Source organism: Bufo gargarizans, chromosome 10 (genome assembly GCF_014858855.1).
Source record: "Bufo gargarizans isolate SCDJY-AF-19 chromosome 10, ASM1485885v1, whole genome shotgun sequence".
Classification (NCBI taxonomy): domain Eukaryota; kingdom Metazoa; phylum Chordata; class Amphibia; order Anura; family Bufonidae; genus Bufo; species Bufo gargarizans.
The window spans coordinates 117148531-117171225 of record NC_058089.1 but is presented as its reverse complement, the minus strand read 5'-3'; the positions used below and the strand labels follow the sequence as shown (position 1 = coordinate 117171225).

Below are 22695 nucleotides of genomic sequence, written 5' to 3'. Positions count from 1 at the left end.
TACTCCCCTTTGCCGCACGCCCAAAAGCGAGACAGGTTGCGCCAGTTTGGTCTAAGCTACGTAAATATAAAACAGAAGAGTTCTTGAACCTGTCCTCAGGGGCTCTGACTGGGGATCATCCCCTACACTCATTACTGCAATCATGCAATTTCCTGGAGCAGATTGAGCTTAACTCTGTTTCCAAACCAATCATAGGGAATAACAGACATTGCCTGACGCAGTCGTGGTTTGAGAAACTCCTGGTGTCCGAGACCGTCCCTCGCAAGCTGATATCCTTGTGTTATTTGGCCTTGGTTAGTCCCCGCTCTCCTGGAATGCCGCAATATGCGAGGCACTGGGCCACTGAATTGAATCTGAAATTGAGCGAGACAGATGTGATGCGTATGCACGCACATTCACACGGGTTCTCTAGATGCACTAGGATTCAGGAGCATTCATACAAGGTCCTTACCCAGTGGTATCGGACTCCTAAGCAATTGTTCATTAGAGGGATGAGGCAGGATGATTTATGTTGGAGATGCTTGGAGGGCACTGGAACGTTGTCCCACATCTTATGGTCGTGCCCGAAGATTCGCCCTTATTGGGAAGGGATTTTGTCCACTATAAAGAATATTACAAAGGTTTCCACTGAAGTAACTCCCTCGCTTGTGCTTCTGTGGCTTCCAACTCCTGCTTTTTCGCCTTCTAGAAAATGCTTGATTACTCAACTGCTCCAAGCAGCCAGATTACTCATTCCGCAGATGTGGCTATGCACAGACCCTCCCACAGTAGAGGCGTGGCTAAATAAGGTGGATCATATCTGTCGGATGGAGGAGTTAGCGAGTTGGGAGAATAGGAGCCACAACAAATTTGTGAAAATGTGGACCCCTTGGTTCCTGTTCAGGGGAGTCGAGTAGTGTACATTAGATAGTGTCAAGAGATTTAGGGACACACCGATAGGTCTTTGATGGAGTCGGCTACGAGCTTTCTCTCTCCTGATAGATCGTTTTTATAAAAGTAGCGATCAGGATTTCTCTAAACGCTCCTAGTGATAGGACACCAAACTGGGAAACACTTTCAAGGCGCTAGATATACAGGGCACATGGATGGGTTTTTGTTCTCGTTCCCCTCCCTGCAGTTTCTTCCCTTCCCTGCTCTTCCTTTCCTCCTCTCCCTACACCCTGTTCCGGCCTTCCTATTTTTTCCACCCTCCCTCCTTCCTTAATCTCTAATGTTATTAAAGAAGTGGATCACTTTGCGATACTGATGATGCCTTGAACCATGTGCAGGTACTCCTGCAGGTCGGATCTAGAACTTATGTCATTACTGTGATTATTTACTTCCTGCTTGATCAATATTTTTGTGTGTACCATGGAGCTGTAATCCCGCTCTATTACAGCGGCTTATAGCGTTTATGCTGTATGTGGCGAACTGTGAGAACTGTTCACTTATGATCTGCTTTGATGTTCATATTTTCAATAAAAAGAAAATTGTCAAAGAATATAACTACTATAATACTGCCTCCTATGTACAAGAATATAACTACTATAATACTGCCTTCTATGTACAAGAATATAACTACTATAATACTGCCTCCTATGTACAAGAATATAACTACTATAATACTGCTCCTATGTACAAGAATATAACTACTATAATACTGCTCCTATGTACAAGAATATAACTACTATAATACTGCGCCCTATGTACAAGAATATAACTACTATAATACTGCTCCTATGTACAAGAATGTAACCTTATAATACTGCCCTTTATCTAGTGGACTATAGCTCTGAATAGGTAGCGGAGTAGTGGATATATTGCTGGAAATGTGGACCTATTATTTATAATGTCTGGTTCCTCTGTTATTAGTTTTGTTCTCTTCATTTTTCCACCGTCCTGATTGTTTTATGTCTATTATAACAGCAGTGTGTGACGCCTTTTCCTGCTGACATAGTGTGGGCAGGATTATGCCTTTTGTTCTATAATATAAAAAAAACTTATAAAAGATTTATATTATAAATCGGATTAGGCGGTGTTATTCATGTGCCTGGAGCCTACCCAAAATTATAAATGCATTCATATGTAAGCCTTAGGGCTCATGCACACGGCCGTGTGTGGTCTGCAATGCAAGGGCACCAAACCTGGGGCCGCCGTATGCGGATCGCGGACCCATTCACTTGAATGGGGTCCGCGATCCTCATCCGACTGTCCGCAACACAAAAAAGTAGTGCATGCACTATTTTTTTGCGGTGTGGAGGCACGGACAGAAAACCCACAGAAGCGCTCCGTAGTGCTTCCGATCCGTGCTTCTGTTCCGCACCGCATCTCCCGGATTGCGGACCCATTCAAGATTGACATCACGTGAAGTTCAACATCATATGTTTCATATATATTATAATATTTAATTTAATTAACATTACAGGTTGATTTAACCAGCATTGTCCTCACTTTATTCTTACAGTATAAGTTTTCTTGCCTTCTTTCTATCCGCCTTTCAGATCCCTAGCTCGATGGGGAAAATTGTCCCCCGCTGTTTGAGCCATTGTTACGATGCAGGAGCGTACAGCTCCGGTCATGTGATGCCTGGAGGGGCGTGGCCTCTAGCAGTATGGGGGGAGTAATAGGTTTAAATATCCGCTGCGCCGGCTGAGGCTATCTGCTTGTGTGTGTAGTATTCAGACTCTTATTTGATACATTATAGCTGATCTTGATGTTTTGTTAATCCGCTACATTAGGTGAACTCTGTGTCTGATGGCAAATGGTGCAGATTATAAATAAGGCTGCAGTTGAGGGGCATCAGGAGAGAGTAAGCAGTTGCTTCATTGTGGCTCCATCCTCATTCTGCACTATTGACCAGTTTATATACATATAATAAAATTATTGAGTGTATCCCCTCCCATTTTAATTCTAAAGATACTTAATAAATATTTTTTGTTTTGTCTTAGCGTCCCTCGTTTGTCGTTAGAATATAATTTGCAGGTGGCGCAAACCAGTTTTGGCCCTATCAGCCTTTTGTGAGCTGAAATGTGCTGCGCGCCCAAATGTTTGGTCTCCTGGAATGCACAGCACCGGACAGGCTGAGTCATGGGGAGAGGGCAACACTGCTGGCATCCTCCCGCCGGCTGCACCCCCCACGAGAGGGGATACATAACAGTGCAGAGAAGCCTCGTGGCAGAGGCAGGAGATACAGAGGAGTGCTGGAAGTTACATAGACGTTGTTGTTCCTGCTAGTAGTTAGCTAGCAAGTAGAGGTGAGTGGCACGTGTCAGTTGAGTGCACCACCTAAGGACCCAGACAAAACAAGGTATAGCTAGTGCAGCAGAGGAGTTCATGCCAAAGTGGATGAGCTGAAAAATGCCACCTAGCCAGTGCATCCAGGAGTTCATTATAAAGACCAGCCAGTCATTGTGATCCCTGCAAGGGGAAGGCTGCGATGTGCCTTACTGCGAGCCGAGAGGGACTGCTGCTCGAGGTGGTGCAGAGCGTTCCACCTATATTTCTGCCACTCTGAAGAGACTGTACCGATCCTGAAATATTCCCCAAAAATATATTAGTCAATAGAAGCTCGCAGGTCTTCAGTCTTGACATACGCACAGTATTACACCAGGTTTCCATAACAACTCAGCCATTTTACGTCACTGTTTTAGGTTACTGTCAAGGCGACGGGGTGCTGTGGAGGTCACTTTTAAAAGGGCGAGGTGCTGTGGAGGTCACATTTTAAGGGGGCGGGCTACTATGGGGGGGGGGGGGTCACTGTCAAGGGGGCGGGTGGCTGTGGAGGTCAGTGTTAAGGGAATGGGGCCCTGTGGTGGTCACTGTTTAGGAGGGTGTGGTGCTTCAGAGATCACTGTTAAGGGGGTTCTTATAACCATACACATAAACATTAATGACATAGACAAAATATACCCGTGTAAAGCCGGGTTAGGCTACTTTCACACTAGCGTTAGTCGTCGGAGCTGCCTGCCGGATCCGCCGATCAGTGTGACAACTGACAGCATTTGTAGACGGATCTGGGTGCGGATCTGTCTACAAATGCATTGCAAGAACGGATCCGTCTCTCCGCTTGTCATGCGGATGGACGGATCCGTCTTGCAGTCTTTTTCACAGTTTTCACAGGATCCGTCCTTTAGTTGTTTTGCAATGTCGGATCCGGCGCTAATGCAAGTCAATGGGAATTAATGCCGGCGACTGATCAGGCATTTTGGACGGACATAATACCGCAGCATGCTGCGGTATTATGTCCGGCCAAAACGAATGACAGTGACTGAATGGAAGGCATACTGATGCAAACTGAACGGATTTCTATCCATCCACAATGCATTGGGATACTCTATGCCGGAAAAGAATAACGCTAGTGTGAAAGTACCCTTATCCTGCAAGTATTATATAAGTTGCATAACTTTACATAAAATCGGAAAACTCCTTTTATAAGACATGTTGTGAAGGCAGCCCCTTTATGATGAGAGGAGGGGGGCTGCATGTTTTCTATACAATGCATAAATCTGTCTGTCTTTATGCACTGTATAGTATCGTTACCAGCTGTGCTACTATTTATGCACTGTATAGCAGTATTATTACCAGCAGTGTTACTATTTATGCACTGTATAGCAGTATTATTACAAGCTGTGCTACTATTTATGTACTATGTAGCGGTATTATTTCCAGCAGTGCTACTATTTATGCATTGTATAGCGGTATTATTACCCGTAGTGTTACTATTTATGCAACAGTTCTTCTTCCTTGGACCACTTTTGGTAGGTACTACCCACTACCTAGCGGGAATGCCCCACAGGAACGGTCATATTGGAGATGCTCCGTAGACATCATAATTTGGCCCTTGTCACTCTTGCTCAGATCCTTACGCTTGCCCACTTTTCCTGCTTCCACATCACCTTGAAGACCTGACCGTTCACTTGCTTCCTACTATATCGCACCCCTTGGCAGGCGCCACCAGATCCTCCACGGCTGCCCGGTGTATACACAAGTTCTTTTCTATGCCGCCCCCCATAAGGTTTCTCTGTTCCGCCATCTCCTGCTCTCCGGCTCGCGGTGACGGCATCTCCTCTGCAGGAAGCTGTATTCCGCCCGGCAGGAGATAAGGCCATGACAAGGTGGCGAAGCCTGGAGCGCAGTCTGATAAAGCGAAATTCCAAACACCCGATCCAATCAGACTGGAAGCTTCTGTGGATTTTTTTTTATCTTAAAACATTTGCAGAGATCTTTCGGCTACTTGGTCGGTTCCCGTAGGGAGAGCATGGGGACATTGTACCAGGACTCCCCGCTCCACAGATCTATCCGGCTGGCCACGGGGGGATTCAGCGTCTCCGATTACATCAAGAAGTTTGCGGTAACAGTTCAGTCTATGTCTGTGTGGTTGTAGCACTACAAGTCCCAGCCTCGGGCACACTGACCCCACCGTTACACTGTGTGAGATGTTATATTGTATACAGATGTAGCAGAGGTGAACTTGTCATCAGGCTCTATGTGGTTGAGATTATCTTGTAGTGTGTAGTAGCTGATACTACTTCAGTTCTGCTACATCAGACCAACTGAACTCTGCTACATATACCTATCCGTTCTAAATCAGCTTAGCAGATATGGCTGGACTACAACTCCCAGCAGATGCTATCATTAAATTCCAAGGGCAGATGATGAGATTTTGTGTTTGAAGAGCCTGATCCATTGCACGGTCCTCCTGCTTTGGCCTCGGTTATAAAGGGGTCCTCCAGGAGGAGAAGGTAAATGATGCTTACTTAAAGGGGCCCATCCAGTTTAATGAAGCTTAACTATTGTATAATCAAAAGTAAGACAACTTTTTAATTGACTACATGTTTCAATTCCTCGCCACTGTCAAGATTCCTGCCTGCTGTCAATGAATGGAAATCTACACTGTCCAATTGATGGGTGCGGGGCTACATCATATCAGTGCTGACTAACGTAATATGCCGATCACTCATATCTGTTAGATAAAAGGAAGGGTGGGTCTGAATGTTTTCATTCACTCTAGCAAGCAGAGATCTTGGAATCCGTAAGGAATTAAAACAGTATATTATATAACACTATAAAACCAGAAAACTGCATCTTCTTTATGCAGTCTATTCATGTACTTTATAGCGGTATTCTTACCAGCTGTTATACTTATGCACTATATAGCGGTATTATTACCAGCTGTGCTACTGTTTATGCACTGTATGTATTACCTGTTGTGCTACTATTTGTAAACTGTATAGCTGTAATATTAGCAGCTGTGCTACTATATATGAGCTGTATAGCAGTATTATTACCATCTGTGCCGCTATGTATGCACTGTATAGCACTATTATTACCATCTGTGTTACTATTTATGCACTGTATAGCAGTATTATTACCAGCTGTGCCGCTATGTATACACTGGTATTATTACCATCTGTGCCGCTATGTATTCACTGTATAGCAGTATTATTACCAGCTGTGCCACTATTCATGCACTGTATAGCAGTATTATTACCAGCTGTGTTACTATTTATGCACTGTATGGCAGTATTATTACCAGCTGTGTTACTATTTATGCACTGTATAGCGGTATTATTATCATATGTGCTGCTATGTATGCATTGTATAGCAGTATTATTACAATCTGTGTTACTATTTATGCACTGTATAGCGGCATTATTACCATCTGTGCTGCTATGTATGCATTGTAAAGCAATATTAACAGCTGTGCTTCTATTTATACACTGTATAGCAGTATTATTACCAGCTGTGTTACTATATGTGTTGTGTATAGCGGTATTATTAAAAGCTGTGCCATTTATGCACTGTATAATGGTATTATTACCAGCTGTGTTAATATTTGTGCACTGTATTGCAGTATTATTACCAGCTGTGTTACTATATGTGCACTGTATAGCTGTATTATTACCAGCTGTGCCATTTATGCACTGTATAGCTGTATTATTACCAGCTGTGCCATTTATGCACTGTATAGCAGTATTATTACCAGCAGTGTTACTATATGTGCACTGCATAGCAGTATTATTACCAGCAGTGTTACTATATGTGCACTGCATAGCAGTATTATTACCAGCTGTGTTACTATATATGCACTGCATAGCAGTATTATTACCAGCTGTGTTACTATATGTGCACTGCATAGCAGTATTATTACCAGCTGTGTTACTATATGTGCACTGCATAGCAGTATTATTACCAGCTGTGTTACTATATGTGCACTGTATAGCAGTATTATTACCAGCTGTGCTGCCATGTATATAATGTATGCAGTGGATAGCGCTATTATTGTAGCACTGTTTGGCACTATTATGTCGGTAATGTCTGATACTGTTTTATACCACTGATGAAGCCGCCCTAAATTAGGGCATTTAAGATACACTCTGGTGTGCCAAATCAATGTACCCTCAGGGGGTTAATATCCACGTGTGGTTGAGAGACTGGACACTGACACAGAAGTTGGTCAAAGCAATCTCTAACTTTTATTACATGGGGTAAGCGTATATGAATCTTCAGAAGAGGGCAGTCCTCTCTGAGGCTAAAACATTGTTTCATTGGTCAAAAAGGAAAAAGTGATAAGAGAAACAGAGATAACGCTTCAACATCTGCGCAGTGAGTACCACTTTGGAATGTGAACTAATGTAAACATCTAGGTGTTCGCCATTTTGTAATGGCGGACAATCTAACAATAATACTGCCTACGTCATATGTGACACTTCAAAGAGGTGCTTCTCTTTAGGCAGTGAATAATATATACATATCATCAAGCCATATGATTGGCCTACGCCTTCCACCACACTCTATGGGACACCTGTAGAAAGATCAGACACTTCCCACAGCACAGCTCTTTGCCCCCCTCTCTCTCTTCTCCAGCTTGAGACAAAGAGAGGGGTGGGAGGAAGGCACTTGGAAAAAGAAAAAGTTAACTCATTACAGTCCTAGATATACAAAAAATATAGAATAAAATTCACACATCTTTAACACCACCATATAGAATTATTATTTGGAGCTGAGAGCATTTCATGTTTGGAAGGAGCTGGGCGGAGGCCTGAGTCTCCGTGCGAGATTTAGAAGTGAAAGTTTTGTGTATTTTTTTATTTTGGTGGTTAAAGCATGTTACTAGTTATGCCATCACGTAATTGGTGGGGGTCCGACCTCTGGAAGCAGTCCAGGGAATGAAGTGCTGACTCCGCATCCGCAGCACGGCTCCATGCAGGTGAGTAGGGCCGGTTATAGCTGCTCCCTGTGCAGCTGGATGCCCCTTCATTCTCAGGATCAGAGGGCGTCCCAGAGGTCACACCCCCAACGACCGTAGTGTGATGGCATGTCCTAGCAATAAAGAGAGGCACCCCTTTAAGGAAATGTAATTGATTGAGCGAATGCTTAGGACGGAGGAGTCTATCAAGTCGTCCAGGAGTCTTTGTGGCGGCACAGTAATTATCCCTCCATCCAGGGGCGGGCTGGGCCGGGGGGCAGGGAGGCAATTGCCCCCCAGGCCGCCCTAAAAAAACGGCCAGGCTCCATCTCAGGACTTGAAGGGATAATAAATCCTTCTGATCACAGTCCGTTTATTCCTCGTCCTATGGACTCCTCACAAATAGACCACTCACATCGCTCAAATGGAGCATGCTGGGAGTTGTAGTTTCACAAGAGCTGGACTGCTGGAGGTTGCTGGGCCAAAGCAGAGTATACCTAAGACTCCGTTCTCACATAGTGAACAGAGCATGCTGGGAGTTGTAGTTTCACAACAGCCAGAGTGCTGGGAGGTTGCTGACTCCTTGCATAAGGTGAAGACCAGAGAATACCTAATACTCCGTTCTCATTTCTCCCATAAAAGTTAATGGAGCATGTTGGGAGTTGTAGTGTCTAGCACAGGGTAAAGACCAGAGAAGATCTAACACTCATGTTCCCCCACAGAAATGAATGGAGCATTCTGGGAGTTGTAGTGCTTAGCATAGGGTGAAGACCAGCGAATATCTAACACTGTTCCCCCACAGAAGTGACTGGAGCATGTTGGGAGTTGTAGTGCTTTGCAAAGAGTGAAGACCAGAGAATATCTAACATTCTGTTTTCCCATAGAAGTGAATGGGGCATGATGGGAGTTGTAGTGCCAGATGATGCTGACCACTGCCCTACAGAGTCTGACCCTGTCAACACTGATTGGAGGATGTCAGACAGGGACTCACCCCCAGCTGGTAACCCACTATTATCAATGTATTTGTAAAATTCTAGGAGGAACAACAGAGGAACAGTACAATGCAGAATAATAAGAATGGAAGTTCCAGAATTGTCATTACAAGTGGTTACTAAGGGTGACAGGTCCTCTTTAAGGTGGGAAGTAAGGAGAGATCTGACAACCCCACCCAAGCTTGAAATGCCCGGTCCCTGCTCTAATATAAGTAACGTCCTTTATACGGTGTAATCTCCATAGGGCGATATTTAGGAATAACAGGACATACTCTGTGCACTTAGTACAGGACGGCAGAGATGCCTGGTGGGGGGCTGACAACATGTTTACTTGCTAGGAGATAAGCCTTTCCACACATATGGGTGTCACAATGCTGATAGAGGGGTCAGGTACTCCTCACATTGAATTCCCTCCCAGCGTGTGATCTGGAGCTTCTGCCATCCGGCACAATGGCCGTGCTAGCTGTACATTGTAGTCCAGGGATCAGCAACCTTCGGAACTCCAGCTGCTGTGAAACTACAACTTCCAGCATGCACTATTACTTGTCTGTTCTCCCATAGAAGTAAAAGGTGAATTCTGGGATTTGTAGTTCCAGAACAGCTGGAGTGCCGAAGGTCGCTGATCCCTGTTTGTTTCTCGGTAGTCCACTTGTTTTATAATTCTGGACTTTGGTGCTGGATCTGTCCAGAAATTCTGGCAAAATCTAAAGTAGTACTCTGAGCAAGTACTCCGACCCACTCCTTGTATAGGACACAACTGTGAGAAGTGACTCCAGCTCTGCTGCCTTGTCTGTTGGAGCCTGTGGTAGTCTGACATCAGAGGCTCGGGCTGCTGTCCGTCCCCATACTCTGCCCAGGTTTTCATGGGGCAGTTCAGGTGGACATGAAGTTGCAGAATGAGAAATGCCCTTATTTCGGGGATAAAGTGTAATGGGAACTGTATGGGATTGTCTGCAGACGTCATTGTACCGGTCGCTGTGTCTTCCAGGAGGATATCATAAGCATTAGATGTGGTCTGATGTTGCTCACCTTGGCTGGTACCAGTGCTGTGCCCCAGTAATGGCCGCAGTCCCTGCTGGTGGCCATGTGTGATTGCTGGGCCCCTGGACACTTCCTCTTCTGACCCTCATCTTCCTCCTCAGCCCAGCTCTCCTGCACAGCCGTGGCAACAATTCTAAGGAATCTGGTGCCAGAAATTGGGGAACCATTCGGCCTCGCACTGAGCGTTGATGCTCTTGGCTCTGTCCTTGCTCTTCCTTGTGCCATTATTCCTGGTACTGATTGATCGATCTCTGCCTTGTTCCTGAATTTTGCCTCTGCATCACCCCTTGAATTCTGTGTCTGGTACCTGTTGCTCTACTCCTGGTTATGACCCTTGGCTCGGTTCCTGATTACACTTTTGTCTCATCCTCTGACCGCTTTCCTGGTGATGACACTTGTCTCTGTTCCTGACTATGCTCTGGTCTCATCCTCTGGACTGACGTGTTTTGGCCACTCTCCTTGTGATGACCCTTGAGTCCATTACTGTCTTTCTTCCCACCTCTGGTCTGTCTCATCCTTTGGCCTTACGTATCTTGACTACTTCCCTGGTGATGACCCTTGACCCTGTTCCTTATTACACTCCTGTCTCATCCTTTGGCTTTATGCATCTTGACCACGTCCCTGGTGGTGACCCTTGACTCTGTTCCTGACTACACTCCTGTCTTATCCTTTGGCTTTATGCATCTTGACCACTTCCCTGGTGGTGACCCTTGACTCTGTTCCTGACTACACTCCTGTCTTATCCTTTGGCTTTATGCATCTTGACCACTTCCCTGGTGGTGACCCTTGACTCTGTTCCTGACTACACTCCTGTCTTATCCTTTGGCTTTATGCATCTTGACCACTTCCCTGGTGGTGACCCTTGACTCTGTTCCTGACTACACTCCTGTCTCATTCTCTAGGCTGACACATTTTGACTGCTCACCTGGTGATGACCTTTGGCTCCATACCTGTCTTTCTTCCCACCTCTGACGACCCATCTGTAACTATTCTAGGGACTGACCTGGGGATCTTCCTTGAGCAAGTCCATACCAACTTGCATTGGCATAGGACCTGGGGGGTCAGCAACCAATGGCACTGTAGTTGTTCTGAAACTACAACTCTCAGCGGGATTTTTAGTTTCACAACAGCTGGAGGTTTCTGACCTCTGGTTTAGTGTGAATACCAGTGAATACCTAAGACCCCGCACCCCGATCCTGCCAGCAGCAGATTGCGGCTTAAAGGGCATCTGTCAGGAGATTTGTATCTCATTTGCATCTATTAAAACATCATGAACATAGGACCAACACAGATGCCTTCAGCTGCCAAGCGCACATGTAACAGGTCAGCCGGTGTCATAGGTACAGATCTTCTATGTCTGGTATGTGAAGGTACATCTACATCTGTAGAGGGAGATAATCAGCTACCAGACACACTTGGCTCCGCTTATCTCACGTGATACAAAGGATAAAAACAAGTTATAATCCACCTCGCTGAGTTGCATTTATTTCCATGGTCAGCTCCTTTTTTTGATTTTTTTTTTGCAATCAGTGAATTAATGTGAGGACTTGGCCAAACCCTAATTCTTGTTGACTAGATGTGATAAAAACAGGAACAAATTAATTGTCCTCTTGTATTTGTAGGAGAGCAGAGCGGGGTCTCTCGTCACATTCCCTTCCCGAAGAGAAGGTTATACATGAACCGGGTATACTTGTCATTGTTGTCTATTTATAGACACAAGTCACAGCCGAATCTTTCAGCTTTGTCATTCTCCAAATGTGCCGTGGACTGTTACTGTTCTTACTTCTTACTAAAACACTAAAACTTTCAGGTTGTTCTCCTGGTCCTCGAACAACTTTCTATTCCACGAGTTCCTCTCCTATTAAAGTTTGATATAGGTTGGGTTATGATGCTCCGTTGTCGTCCCTCTTGCATTGTCAGGCAGCAACCCTGCCGAATCTTAACGTGCTTATCCATCACCACCCTCTCAGGAAAGAATTTAAAATGTCCCTGTGACGTCAAAGGACCCCCGAAAAAAAAGTTCAGTGGCCAAGTTTAGACAGTTGTTTCGAGGCCTCACAATGCGAGGGCAGATAGCACCGGTTAAATCTGTTAGCACACAAGGAATTTGACGCCCATTCGCCCATCTAAAGTTACCGCTGTATAAACCTAAATCCTCCTCGTAGATGATAAATTAGGAGAAGGATTACCAGGGGACAACTAGATTAAGAGTGTTTGTCCAAGCCATAACAGAAAAATGAGCAAACAGGATTCAATAGCAACTTGCTTGGCCAAAATGTACGAGAGCAAATTCGACCATTCTACAGAGCCCGGAAAATCCCCGGTGAAGTCTCCCAGAGGAGTCAATTCCATGGATCGGAAACTGAGTCTTCTCAACGAGAAGATGGATAAACTCTTGAACTTTCAGGAAAGTGTCATGGGAAAATTGGAGATAGTTCATCACACGATGGACGTGCTGGAAAAAGGAATGGATAGATTATCAATTTCTCAAGGACCTTATCTAAGGAAGGTGGAAGGACAAGGTACTACCAGAGAAGGCAACGAGCAAGTCAAGGAGCAAGGTGGCTTCAACGAGTTAATCTATTTACTTAAAGTGCTGCATATGGATTCTGTCATCCAACAAGAAAAGCTTGACGGTCTTCAAAAAGTGGTTTCCACCATTGATAAGGTGGTGGAGTTTGTAGGGAACACGCTGAGAAACTCAAAAATTGTGGACTTCATTCTGAAAGGTACAGTGCCTTGGAGAAAAGAGACACATGAAAAGGTTGGTTATATTATTTTCTTGTTTATTTTTAATGCTGCATTGTATAACTATGAAGGCAAGGTTTCAATGCTGGCGACCTCTTAAGGACTCTAATCCTTTAATCTTAAATAGCTATGAATAGAAGTTTGGAATTGTTCTGACCTTTTATCAGTAAAGCAAAGGCCACCAACTCTAAAGTCATAAGAAGGAAAAAGTTCAATTCTGGTGACCTTATGGGACCACAAAATCTTAAAACAGAAATGGTCCAATTCAGGTGACCTTTTTAAGCTACCAAACCTGAAAATGTAATTCTAGTGACCTTATGGGCCCACCAAACCTTAATATGGAAAGGGACCAATTCTGGTGACCTCATGGGGCCACCAAATATTAAGATGTGTAAAGGGTGCAATTCTGGTGATCTTATAGGACCACCAAACCTTAATAAGGAAAGGGTCTAATTCTGGTGACCTCATGGAACCACCAAACCTTAATATGGAAGGGGACAATTCTAGTGACCTCATGGATCCATCAAACTTTAAGATGGAAAGGGTCCAGTTCTGGTGACCTCATGAGACCATCAAACCTTAATATGGAAAAGGACCAGTTCTAGTGACCTCGTGGGGCCATCAAACCTTTTTCTGGTTATCTCATGGGCCATCAAATATTAAGATAGAAAGGATCCAATTCTGGTGACCTCATAGGACCACCAAACCTCAATATACAGTAGAAAGGGTCCAATTCTAGTGACCTCATGGGACCATCAAACCTTAAGATGGAAAGGGGCCAACTCTAGTGACCTCATGGGGCCATCAAACCTTATTCTGGTGACCTCATGGGGGCATCAAACCTTAATATAGAAAGGGTCCAATTCTGGTAACCTCATGGGACCATCAAACTTTAATATGGAAAAGGGCCAATGCTAGTGACCTCATGGGGCCACCAAACTTTAAACTGGAAGGGTCCAATTCTAATGACCTTATGGAGTCAGCAAACCTGACAATGAAACAAGTATAATTCTAGTGACCTCTTGGGGCCACCAAACCTTTAAATGAAATAGGTCCAAATTCTGTTGACCTCACTGGGCCACTAAACCTTTAGTCTGGAATATCTATAAAGGCAAGGCTAAAATTCTGGTTCCCCTCATAAAGGGCTACTAAACCATTAAGAGGTATTCCCAATTTATATTTTATGGCTTATTTTCAGGATATTCCATAAATGTCTGTCATACAGTTCCCACCTCTGGAACCTGCACCTATCCTCAGAATGTGGACCCACTATCTAGTCCCATATGGTGAGGCAGACATGGGCTGCCACGTCTGGGTGAAGAATAATTGGATCTTTGGCCGCATGTGTCCCTGGCTCGCTCCATTTACTTCTATGGGAGTCACGGACACAATCATCCGCACTTACTTGGCTATCTCTGTAACTCCCATATAAGTGAATGGAGAGACTGCAACATCCATTGGGAAGAAGGTTGGCGGGAGCACTGTTTTAGAGATGGCGCAAGTCCAAGGATTGAGACCTGCATCTACCATCATCCCATAGATATGCCATCAACGTCTAAGATGGGAATACCCCATTAAGTCTTAAATATATTAGAAGAATCGAATGGAATTCTAAGAGCGATCACCAGTGAGATGACGGCCAGGAGGTCGACCATCTCCTATCTCCGGTACTGAGAACCTCCAGGAACATCCGTATATGTGACATGAGCTTCTTGTCCTCTACGTTGGCCCTTCAAGGAGTTTTGAAGCTACGTGAATGACTCTTCTTTTGAGGGCCGTTGTTTTTTGTGCCTTGCGGTTCTCATGTCTTCCTAAAAAATTACAACATAGAGACCTAATAATGAGGTATTCAGCCGAGAGCGCCCCTTCTCCTTTCTCGTGTGATTAAGGGGAGGCTCAGGGACCACTTGAGGTAAATGAGATTGATTTAGACAAGCTCAGTGGGAAGGACGCGTGCAAAACAGAATAATCGTACATATGACAGTAGACATTATCATCTAGATCAGGGGTGTCAAACTCTAATTCATCGGGGGCCGCATCAGCAGTTTGGTCACCCTCAAAGGGCCGGTTGTATCTGTAGGACTATGTGTCCACTCTTTATTATCATAAATTATTGTCACTGCATTCAATTATTACTGTTTTTTGTAATAATGTAGGTAATAACTAGCTCTGAAAGCTTGACCTGCAAGCGCTGACTGGGGTCACATAGCATTAGACTGATTTATGATGCTATGTAACCCTTACAGTTCTGGAATGTGTTGGATAACACTGACATAATGCTGTCAGTGTTATCCAACACATTCCAGAACTGTAAGGGTTACCGTATTTTTCGCCCTATAAGACGCACCGGCCCATAAGACGCACCTAGGTTTTTGAGGAGGAAAATAAGAAAGGTGTGCTTTTGGTGGGTTTTGAACTAATTGTGGTCTGTGGGTGGCACTTATGGGGGATCTGTGGGTGACACTTATGGGGGATCTGTGGGTGACACTTATGGGGGATCTGTGGGTGACACTTATGGGGGATCTGTGGGTGACACTTATGGGGGATCTGTGGGTGGCTCTTATGGGGGATCTGTAGGTGGCTCTTATGGGGGATCTGTGGGTGGCACTGTTATGGGGGATCTGTGGGTGACACTTATGGGGGATCTGTGGGTGGCTCTTATGGGGGATCTGTGGGTGGCTCTTATGGGGGATCTGTGGATGGCACTGTTATGGGGGATCTGTGGGTGGCACTGTTATGGGGGATCTGTGGGTGACACTTATGGGGGATCTGTGGGTGACACTTATGGGGGATCTGTGGGTGACACTTATGGGGGATCTGTGGGTGGCTCTTATGGGGGATCTGTGGGTGGCTCTTATGGGGGATCTGTGGGTGGCTCTTATGGGGGATCTGTGTATGACAGTTATGGGGAGGATCTGTGGGTGACACATATATAGCATCTTATGCTATGTGTCATCCACAGATCCCCTCCATAAGTGTCCCTGTAGTAGTGAATGACCCTCAATACACGGGCTGGGGGCCGGCATCTGCTTTTATAATGACAGCGGGGCCCGTGCAGTGACTATTCTACTACACGGGCCCCGCTCACTGTATAATCGTATCTCTAATAGTTAATGGTTACTGTATGTATATAATCGCATAAGGAGCGCTGTGTATTACCGGTACTTACAACTACAATCGCTCGCCGAGAGGAGGCAGGAGGCAGGCCGGGAGGACAGGCGCTGGCAGCGTGAGTCATACGTCATGCGCCCACGCTGCCTGCTTCATTCATAAAGTGGGCGGCGTGACGTATGACTCACACTGCCAGCGCCCATCCTCCCAGCCTGCCTCCTCCCTCCTCTCGGCGAGCGATTGTAGTTGTAAGTACCGGTAATACACAGCGCTCCTTATGCGATTTATTATCACTTCCTGCAGGGGCCGCCTGCAGGAAGTGATAATAAAAGGTGAAGGCTGGCGGCCGGCGGCGGCTACGCGGGCCACATGACGAGGTCTGGCGGGCCGGATTCGGCCCGCGGGCCTTGTGTTTGACACCCGTGATCTAGTGGATATCGGAGGGTCAGTTTAACCCCGCGCTGTGCAGCATCTCCTCTAATCCAAGGTGCCAATTTCCATGGTTGAAAGGACGTAAATTAGAAATAATAGTGTAAAAGATAAATCATTTAAATATTTTGCCCATAACCGCAACTATGGCTGCACCCGTGTACCCTAGACATCACAGTAGTCCTGACACTGTATTTATGAAATACAGGTTCCATCGATGATGGAATGCAAGCTTAAAGAGGTTGGCTGCTTTACTCCAAAAACAGCGCCACTCCTACCCATGGGTTATGCCTGGTATTGCAGCTCAGTTCCATTGAAGTGAATGGGGCTGAGCTGTAATACCACACACAACCTCTGGACAGGCGTCGTGCTTTTTCTGCAAGAAAGCCGCCATTTTTTTCTAGCTCTGGAGAACCTCTCTGGAGCGCCTGCAGACATGCTGTATGTTATCAGCCATTTCAGGCTGCGGAGACTTCAGAAAAGGTGAATGCAGTCTATGGCTCCCTGTTATCAGCCGCTGCAGGATGGGAAGAGACTGGGGTGTTTTTCAATGGAACAAGTAAAAATATTTCCCCCCCCGGCCATGATTACTGCTTTATGCCACATATCTACAGGCGTAGTCCCTGACCAGAAGCTCTCCAGCTGTTGCAAAACTACATCTCCCAGCATGCCCTGACAGCCTTGCGGGGAGCTGCTCCATCAGGTTGCAAAGCGCTAATCTACAGGGTTGTGAATTGTCAGAATATAGAAGCTTCATTCCACTACATCTCCCATCATCCGCTCAGAGTGACGGGGTCCTCCACAGTCCTCGCTTTAAAGAGATTTTCCACGATGCGTCTGTACGTTATCTAAGATGAAGGTGGCCCCCCTCTCCCCAGGACACCGGTGAAATGAGCTTTAAATGCGGCCTTCTAGAGAGAGCGTTCCCCGTGTCCTCCACCCTCCGCACTCTCCAAGATGAAGACAAGAAGCAGGGACAGACTTCTGAGGAATGTGAACCTGTTCCTTGTGAAGATGTCTGATGGCATCTGGCAGCGAGTGTAAATTAAAATGTCACTGAGCGCCGTGGTGCGCCACGCGGTTCTTCACTATTTCCTCAGATGGAGAATGTTGATTTTACAGCACCTGCTGCCTGAACGGATTGGGAATTGAAGGCTATGGATGCCTTGGACATGGATGAAATGACTTTTTTTTTTTTTATATTCACTTGATTTTCAGTTTACATCCTGTTTCAGACTTTTGTCATGTAGACATGCCACCCCAAAAACAAAAAAAACAAATCACTTGCTGGATCTGTGTGCCCAGGATGCTGTTGCCTTCCCTCTGCAGACTGCTTTGTGTGTGGTTTCCTACCTCAATACAGCCTGTATGATATGCCCTCCTTGGATGCTTTACCATCTCTCCACACTTTGGTCTGCAGTGTACTACCTCCTCCCCCTCCCTCCCTGCTGCTATCTGTATCACTGAGAGAAGGGAGGACGAGAGCACAGAGAGCCATCAGATACAGGAGCAGAGCCCTGGTGGATTTATATCACATTCAGCAGCTGGGTGGAGGACTTACACACACTCTGCTGCAGAAGCAAAATGGTAGGACATTTTTAATGAAGACTATTTAGAAAGTTGCTTCAGTTTGTAACTAGGAAGCAAATTAATAATAATAAAAAATCATTACAAAGGTGCCCATAGCCTTCAGGTCTTGTCAACATTAACTCAAAAGACCTAGGACAAATGACCTGAGGCAGTTCTCAGGTACAGTAACTCAGCCCTCTGTACCCCAAATGACACCAGTGCGATGACCAGTGGCATACCTTCAACGAAGCAAGACAAGGCAACTGCTACAGGGACCAGCACTGAACTCCTTCTCCTCCTTCAGACAAGAAAACACTATGTTATCATGCAACTACCACTAGGGGGAGCTCAATGCAAAAAGATCATTTTAGCTTCCAGTAAATGGTAACTGTATACATTCCGGTGCACTGAGCTCCCCCTAGTGGTGGCTGCAGGCAGCCAGCTTTGTACTAGAACAGAAACCGATTTATCAATGTATTTTTGCCAGTTGTCTGGTGTAATTACATAAAGAAGTATGGTTGTCACCATATTTATGAAGCACCTATTCCACCTTCTCCGACATAGAAGTTGGATAAAGTGGGGGCGACTTTTTTTCTTAGAATTTATTTATTTAAGATTTCTTCTGCTTAACTTAAAAAAAATATATAATAATAACTTTGTCAGAAATCTGGGGCATTGCGTTTTGCATTTCCTGGGAGTGATTATCGCATGAGTACTAGGGCAATGGGTGGAGCAGGGTGGCCCATAATAAGTTTTGCTATGGGACCCTGTGAGATCTGTGTTCGCCCGTGAGTGTGACCCTTATATTCCACGTGCTTACACATTGTATTCTGAAAAAGGTCTTTGTAAAATCTCTGATTGCTGACAGTGAATAGATATATTCTTCTTGACATCTGTTGGCTGGTAAGCCATCCAAATCACGTCCAACAGACTCAGGTGCAGGGTTTATTACATGAGAGAGCACTGACACATTGTAACGAGCCATGCTGTTGTGTCAATATGACATGACACGTGGAAGCAACAATGTTTTCCCAAGCAAGTGAGGAATGGAAATGCAATTTGTAAGCTTAGAAGATTACTGCATACAGTTGTATCATGGAGTTCAATAGATAAACTGTATGCGGTGAGCTCCCCCTAGTGGTGGACACAGGTAGCCAGACTGTTATGGAATATTATTATATAATTCTTTGTCACTTTAGGGGATTCAGGGCTTTGTATCAGGAAAATGGAGCTCTGACTACTATAAAGATGTATTAAAAATATAATAAGTACAGAAACTACATAAAACAAATCACTAGTTCCTATTTCGTCCTTTTTTAAGGCTAAAGAAAAATCTGAAGAAAAAGAGACAAAAGCAAAGCATGTGCTCCCCAACAGAGACTCCCAGGCTGAGATGCAGTGGGCCACTACAGGTAATCCTCTGTGTGTGTGAACAGCACTGGTTGCCAGTCTCTATACGGGCCCCTCAGGCGGCTTGCATGGATTATTGCACTAAACCCATTTATTTACCCATGATCCCCTTTTGTCTTCCCCACAGGTGCCCATCAAAGCAACCCATTGGCAGACAATAAGATCCCTCTAAAGACATCTCACTGCAGCAGCCCTCAGAACAAAGTGGACTGCTCGGGTGGACAACCTCTTCTAGATACAGTCCGATGTCCAGAAACATCTCCTACACCCAAACCATGGGCTCAGAAAGTGGCAGGCGAAAAGCCTCAAGAGAAAAACGTTCACGTCGACTCAAGTGTCCCTCACAGTCAATGTTCCCAGGATAAGAAGCTTGAGGAGCACAAGAAGATACCAGAAGAACCTGGGGGGGATCAAAGTGCCCTCAGTAGGACACCAGTATCCTTGATATCTCTTCCTTGTATAGAAATTCAGCTTCCAAGGTAAAGGAAAAAACTTGTATTGGGTTTTTATTAGGATTATGGCTCAGGTCAGACAACAGGGCAGGGTCTACTTCTAATGAAAGGCATTAAGAACCAACAAGTCATCCATGATGTAACTGCTAGGACTAGAGGTGACCTGACAAGAACCAAGTATTGAGCATCAGGAAGGTGGCCAATCGTGGCAATGCCTCTAGGCTACAAAATCTTAGGGCTATATTTTCATGTTTTGATGTGATGGGTCAGGCTGTGGTCTTACAGATCACGAAGGAAGATGATGGGTGTCATTACTTCTACTTGACCTTACGTAGGATATCTACATATAGATGATTGTATTATGTATTTGGTCCCCGTCAAAGGCGAACTGGCCATAGACTCTACAGTAAAATTTCTCGGTGGCCTGATGCCCCCATACGGTTGAATACTGCGGCAGGGCATGGGAGCTCATTACTGCCCCATCATTTACCTTCATGGGCCACTATATGAGGCAGTGTACAAATGGTGTAGAGACAAAGGTGTCTCAGGCTGGAGAAGACCTCTGGTCTGCACTAGAGTCGGCAACTTGGAATGGCGCTCTGGTATTTTATTACTTGCGTCTTTCCTTGGCCACTTGGCGAGCACCCTACTAGGGGCACTATAGGGGTCATTAGAGGGGAAGTCCAAGCAATATGCTGAAGGTAGGACTGGCTCGGTGCCATGGCCATCATCTCACCTCCTAAGCCCTCTGCTCCATATCTTAATGAAAGACAACTGGAGGACAGAACGTGGCAGCTGTTGATGGTCACCTCAGAGGAACAGCTATTGGGACATTATATTGTGCTGCACTGGAGTGTTTGGTTCTGCTGGGGCGGTATATTGTGCTGCAATAAGGTATTTCCTGACCCCTCCTACTTGTGCTGCCCTGCTTTCTGACAATTTGGGCCCACCTCCAACATGGAGCCACTTTTCTTTTTTTTTCCCCAGGACCTCTTTAAAAGGGTTTTCAAAGATTTTCATGTCCTCGGGATAGGTCATCAGTATCTGATCGGTGGGGGTCCGACACCCGGGAACCCCGCCGATCAGCTGTGTTTGTGCCGTGGCCTTCTCCATGCTCACCAAGCACAGCGCCGTACATTGTATAGTGGCTGTGTTTGGTATTGCAGCTCAGCCCCATTCACTTCTACGAGGCTGATCTGCTCCTGGTCAATGTAAATGTAGTCACTGGCCTAGGAAAAGCTGAGAGAAGGCCACGACGCTACTGCGAGCACTGGTGCCTCCTCATACAGCTGATTTATTGGGGTCCCGGGGGTCGGAACCCTACCAATCAGGATAGGTCATCAGTATTAAAATCTTGGAAAACCCCTTTAAAGGGGTTATCCCATCTTAGACAATAGGGGCATATCGCTAGGATATGCCCCCATTATCTGATAGGTGCGGGTCCTACCTCTGGGACCCGCACCTACAAGGAGAACGGAGCGGAGAAAGTTGAGGAGGGCGTACTGCGCATGCGCAGCCGCCCTCTATTCATTTCTATGGGGCCGCCGAAATATTTCCGTTGGCCCCATAGAAATGAATGGGAGCGGTGGCCACGCATGCACGGTGCGCTCCCACTCACTTCAATGGGAGAGTCGGGGAGCTGCGCCTGGCGGTGGACGGACCCCAGAAAACTCGGGGTCCTCCAGCCACCACTCTCCCCGGCTCCATTTTTGTAGGTGCGGGTCCCAGAGGTGGGACCCGCACCTATCGGACAATGGGGGCATATCCTAGCGATATGCCCCCATTGTCTAAAATGGGATAACCCCTTTAATTTCCCAGTCTGCCCCTGGTCCCCATATAGAAATCTACTTGAAGGGCTTCTCTGTTTTGGACAGTCCCTACTTGTTAGAAGGGCTTCTTGACAATAAGCTGATCATAAAGCTGATGGCACCCCTCGCTAGCTGTAATCTGTGAGGAAACTTGGTGGTAAGTGTTCAATTTCCCTGCAGCGCCACCACAGGGGAAATTAAGAATTACATAGTGTCCATTCAAATCAATGGGTTGTCTGTGTAATGCAGGACAGGAGGGTCCTCCAAAGTGAGACACGCCAAGAGATGAGGATCCTGAACAGGGTACCCGGCTTTATTAACTCCAAATTCCCTAAAAGAGTGTATGGAAGTGGGGTTTCTAATCTGGACGATCCCTTTAACTCTTATAGTCCTGCAAAAAAGAGCAAGAACAGCTGCGGCACGATGCCCCAAGTGGGCATTTCTGCGAGCTCTAGGCCGTCTATCTGCAGTAGCATTGTATTTAAAACATGTCTTTTTCAGGGAATCTTCTCAAATTCAAGTGGAAGAAGAACAGGTCCTCTGCCCAGGAATCAAGACTAATGCACACACAGAACAGATGAGCAGGCAGGAACTGGCATCTCATGGGGCAGCAGTCACCGGGAAGGACAAGCCGCTGCCCTCTGCCACCAAGAGTCCAGCAAAGAACAAAGGAGGAGAAGACGTAAGAAGTGATGTTAAAGAAACCCTCCAAGGAGGGAAAAGTGGGATGAAGCACCAAGAAGGAGTCCCGAAGGACGGTGATGCCACCCAGATGAGGGATCAGGCCCAGGCGTCCAGCTCTCCAGGAGATGCCACCAAAGTGCCAGAAGCCTCTTCCCTACATGTAATTGGTGGGTAGATCTGGCAAAGCTGGGTAACAATCAGTTGGGCTGACCAATTACAGATTAGCATCCAGCATTATATTGTGACAGCAGCACAGAGTATTTCAGTAGAGAATCTTGTGGGGA

The 22695-nt window shown here is 45.8% G+C and overlaps 1 protein-coding gene across 3 annotated transcripts in view; it reads left to right on the top strand.

Moving 5' to 3' along the window:
- The first annotated feature begins 4882 nt into the window (after positions 1–4882).
- MYLK3 (myosin light chain kinase 3) overlaps positions 4883–22695 on the top strand; it is a 39327-nt gene continuing 21514 nt past the window's right edge. The window contains exons 1-4 of one of the 3 annotated variants that reach the window (XM_044269993.1): positions 4883–5335; positions 19379–19469; positions 19595–19946; positions 22229–22578. In XM_044269993.1, coding sequence (XP_044125928.1) covers positions 5237–5335; positions 19379–19469; positions 19595–19946; positions 22229–22578 — 892 coding nt within the window. In that variant the 5' untranslated portion in view covers positions 4883–5236. Of the gene's footprint in view, positions 5336–11825; positions 12965–19378; positions 19470–19594; positions 19947–22228; positions 22579–22695 lie in introns of those variants that run through there. The other 2 variants (XM_044269994.1, XM_044269992.1) reach the window with 2 other exon arrangements.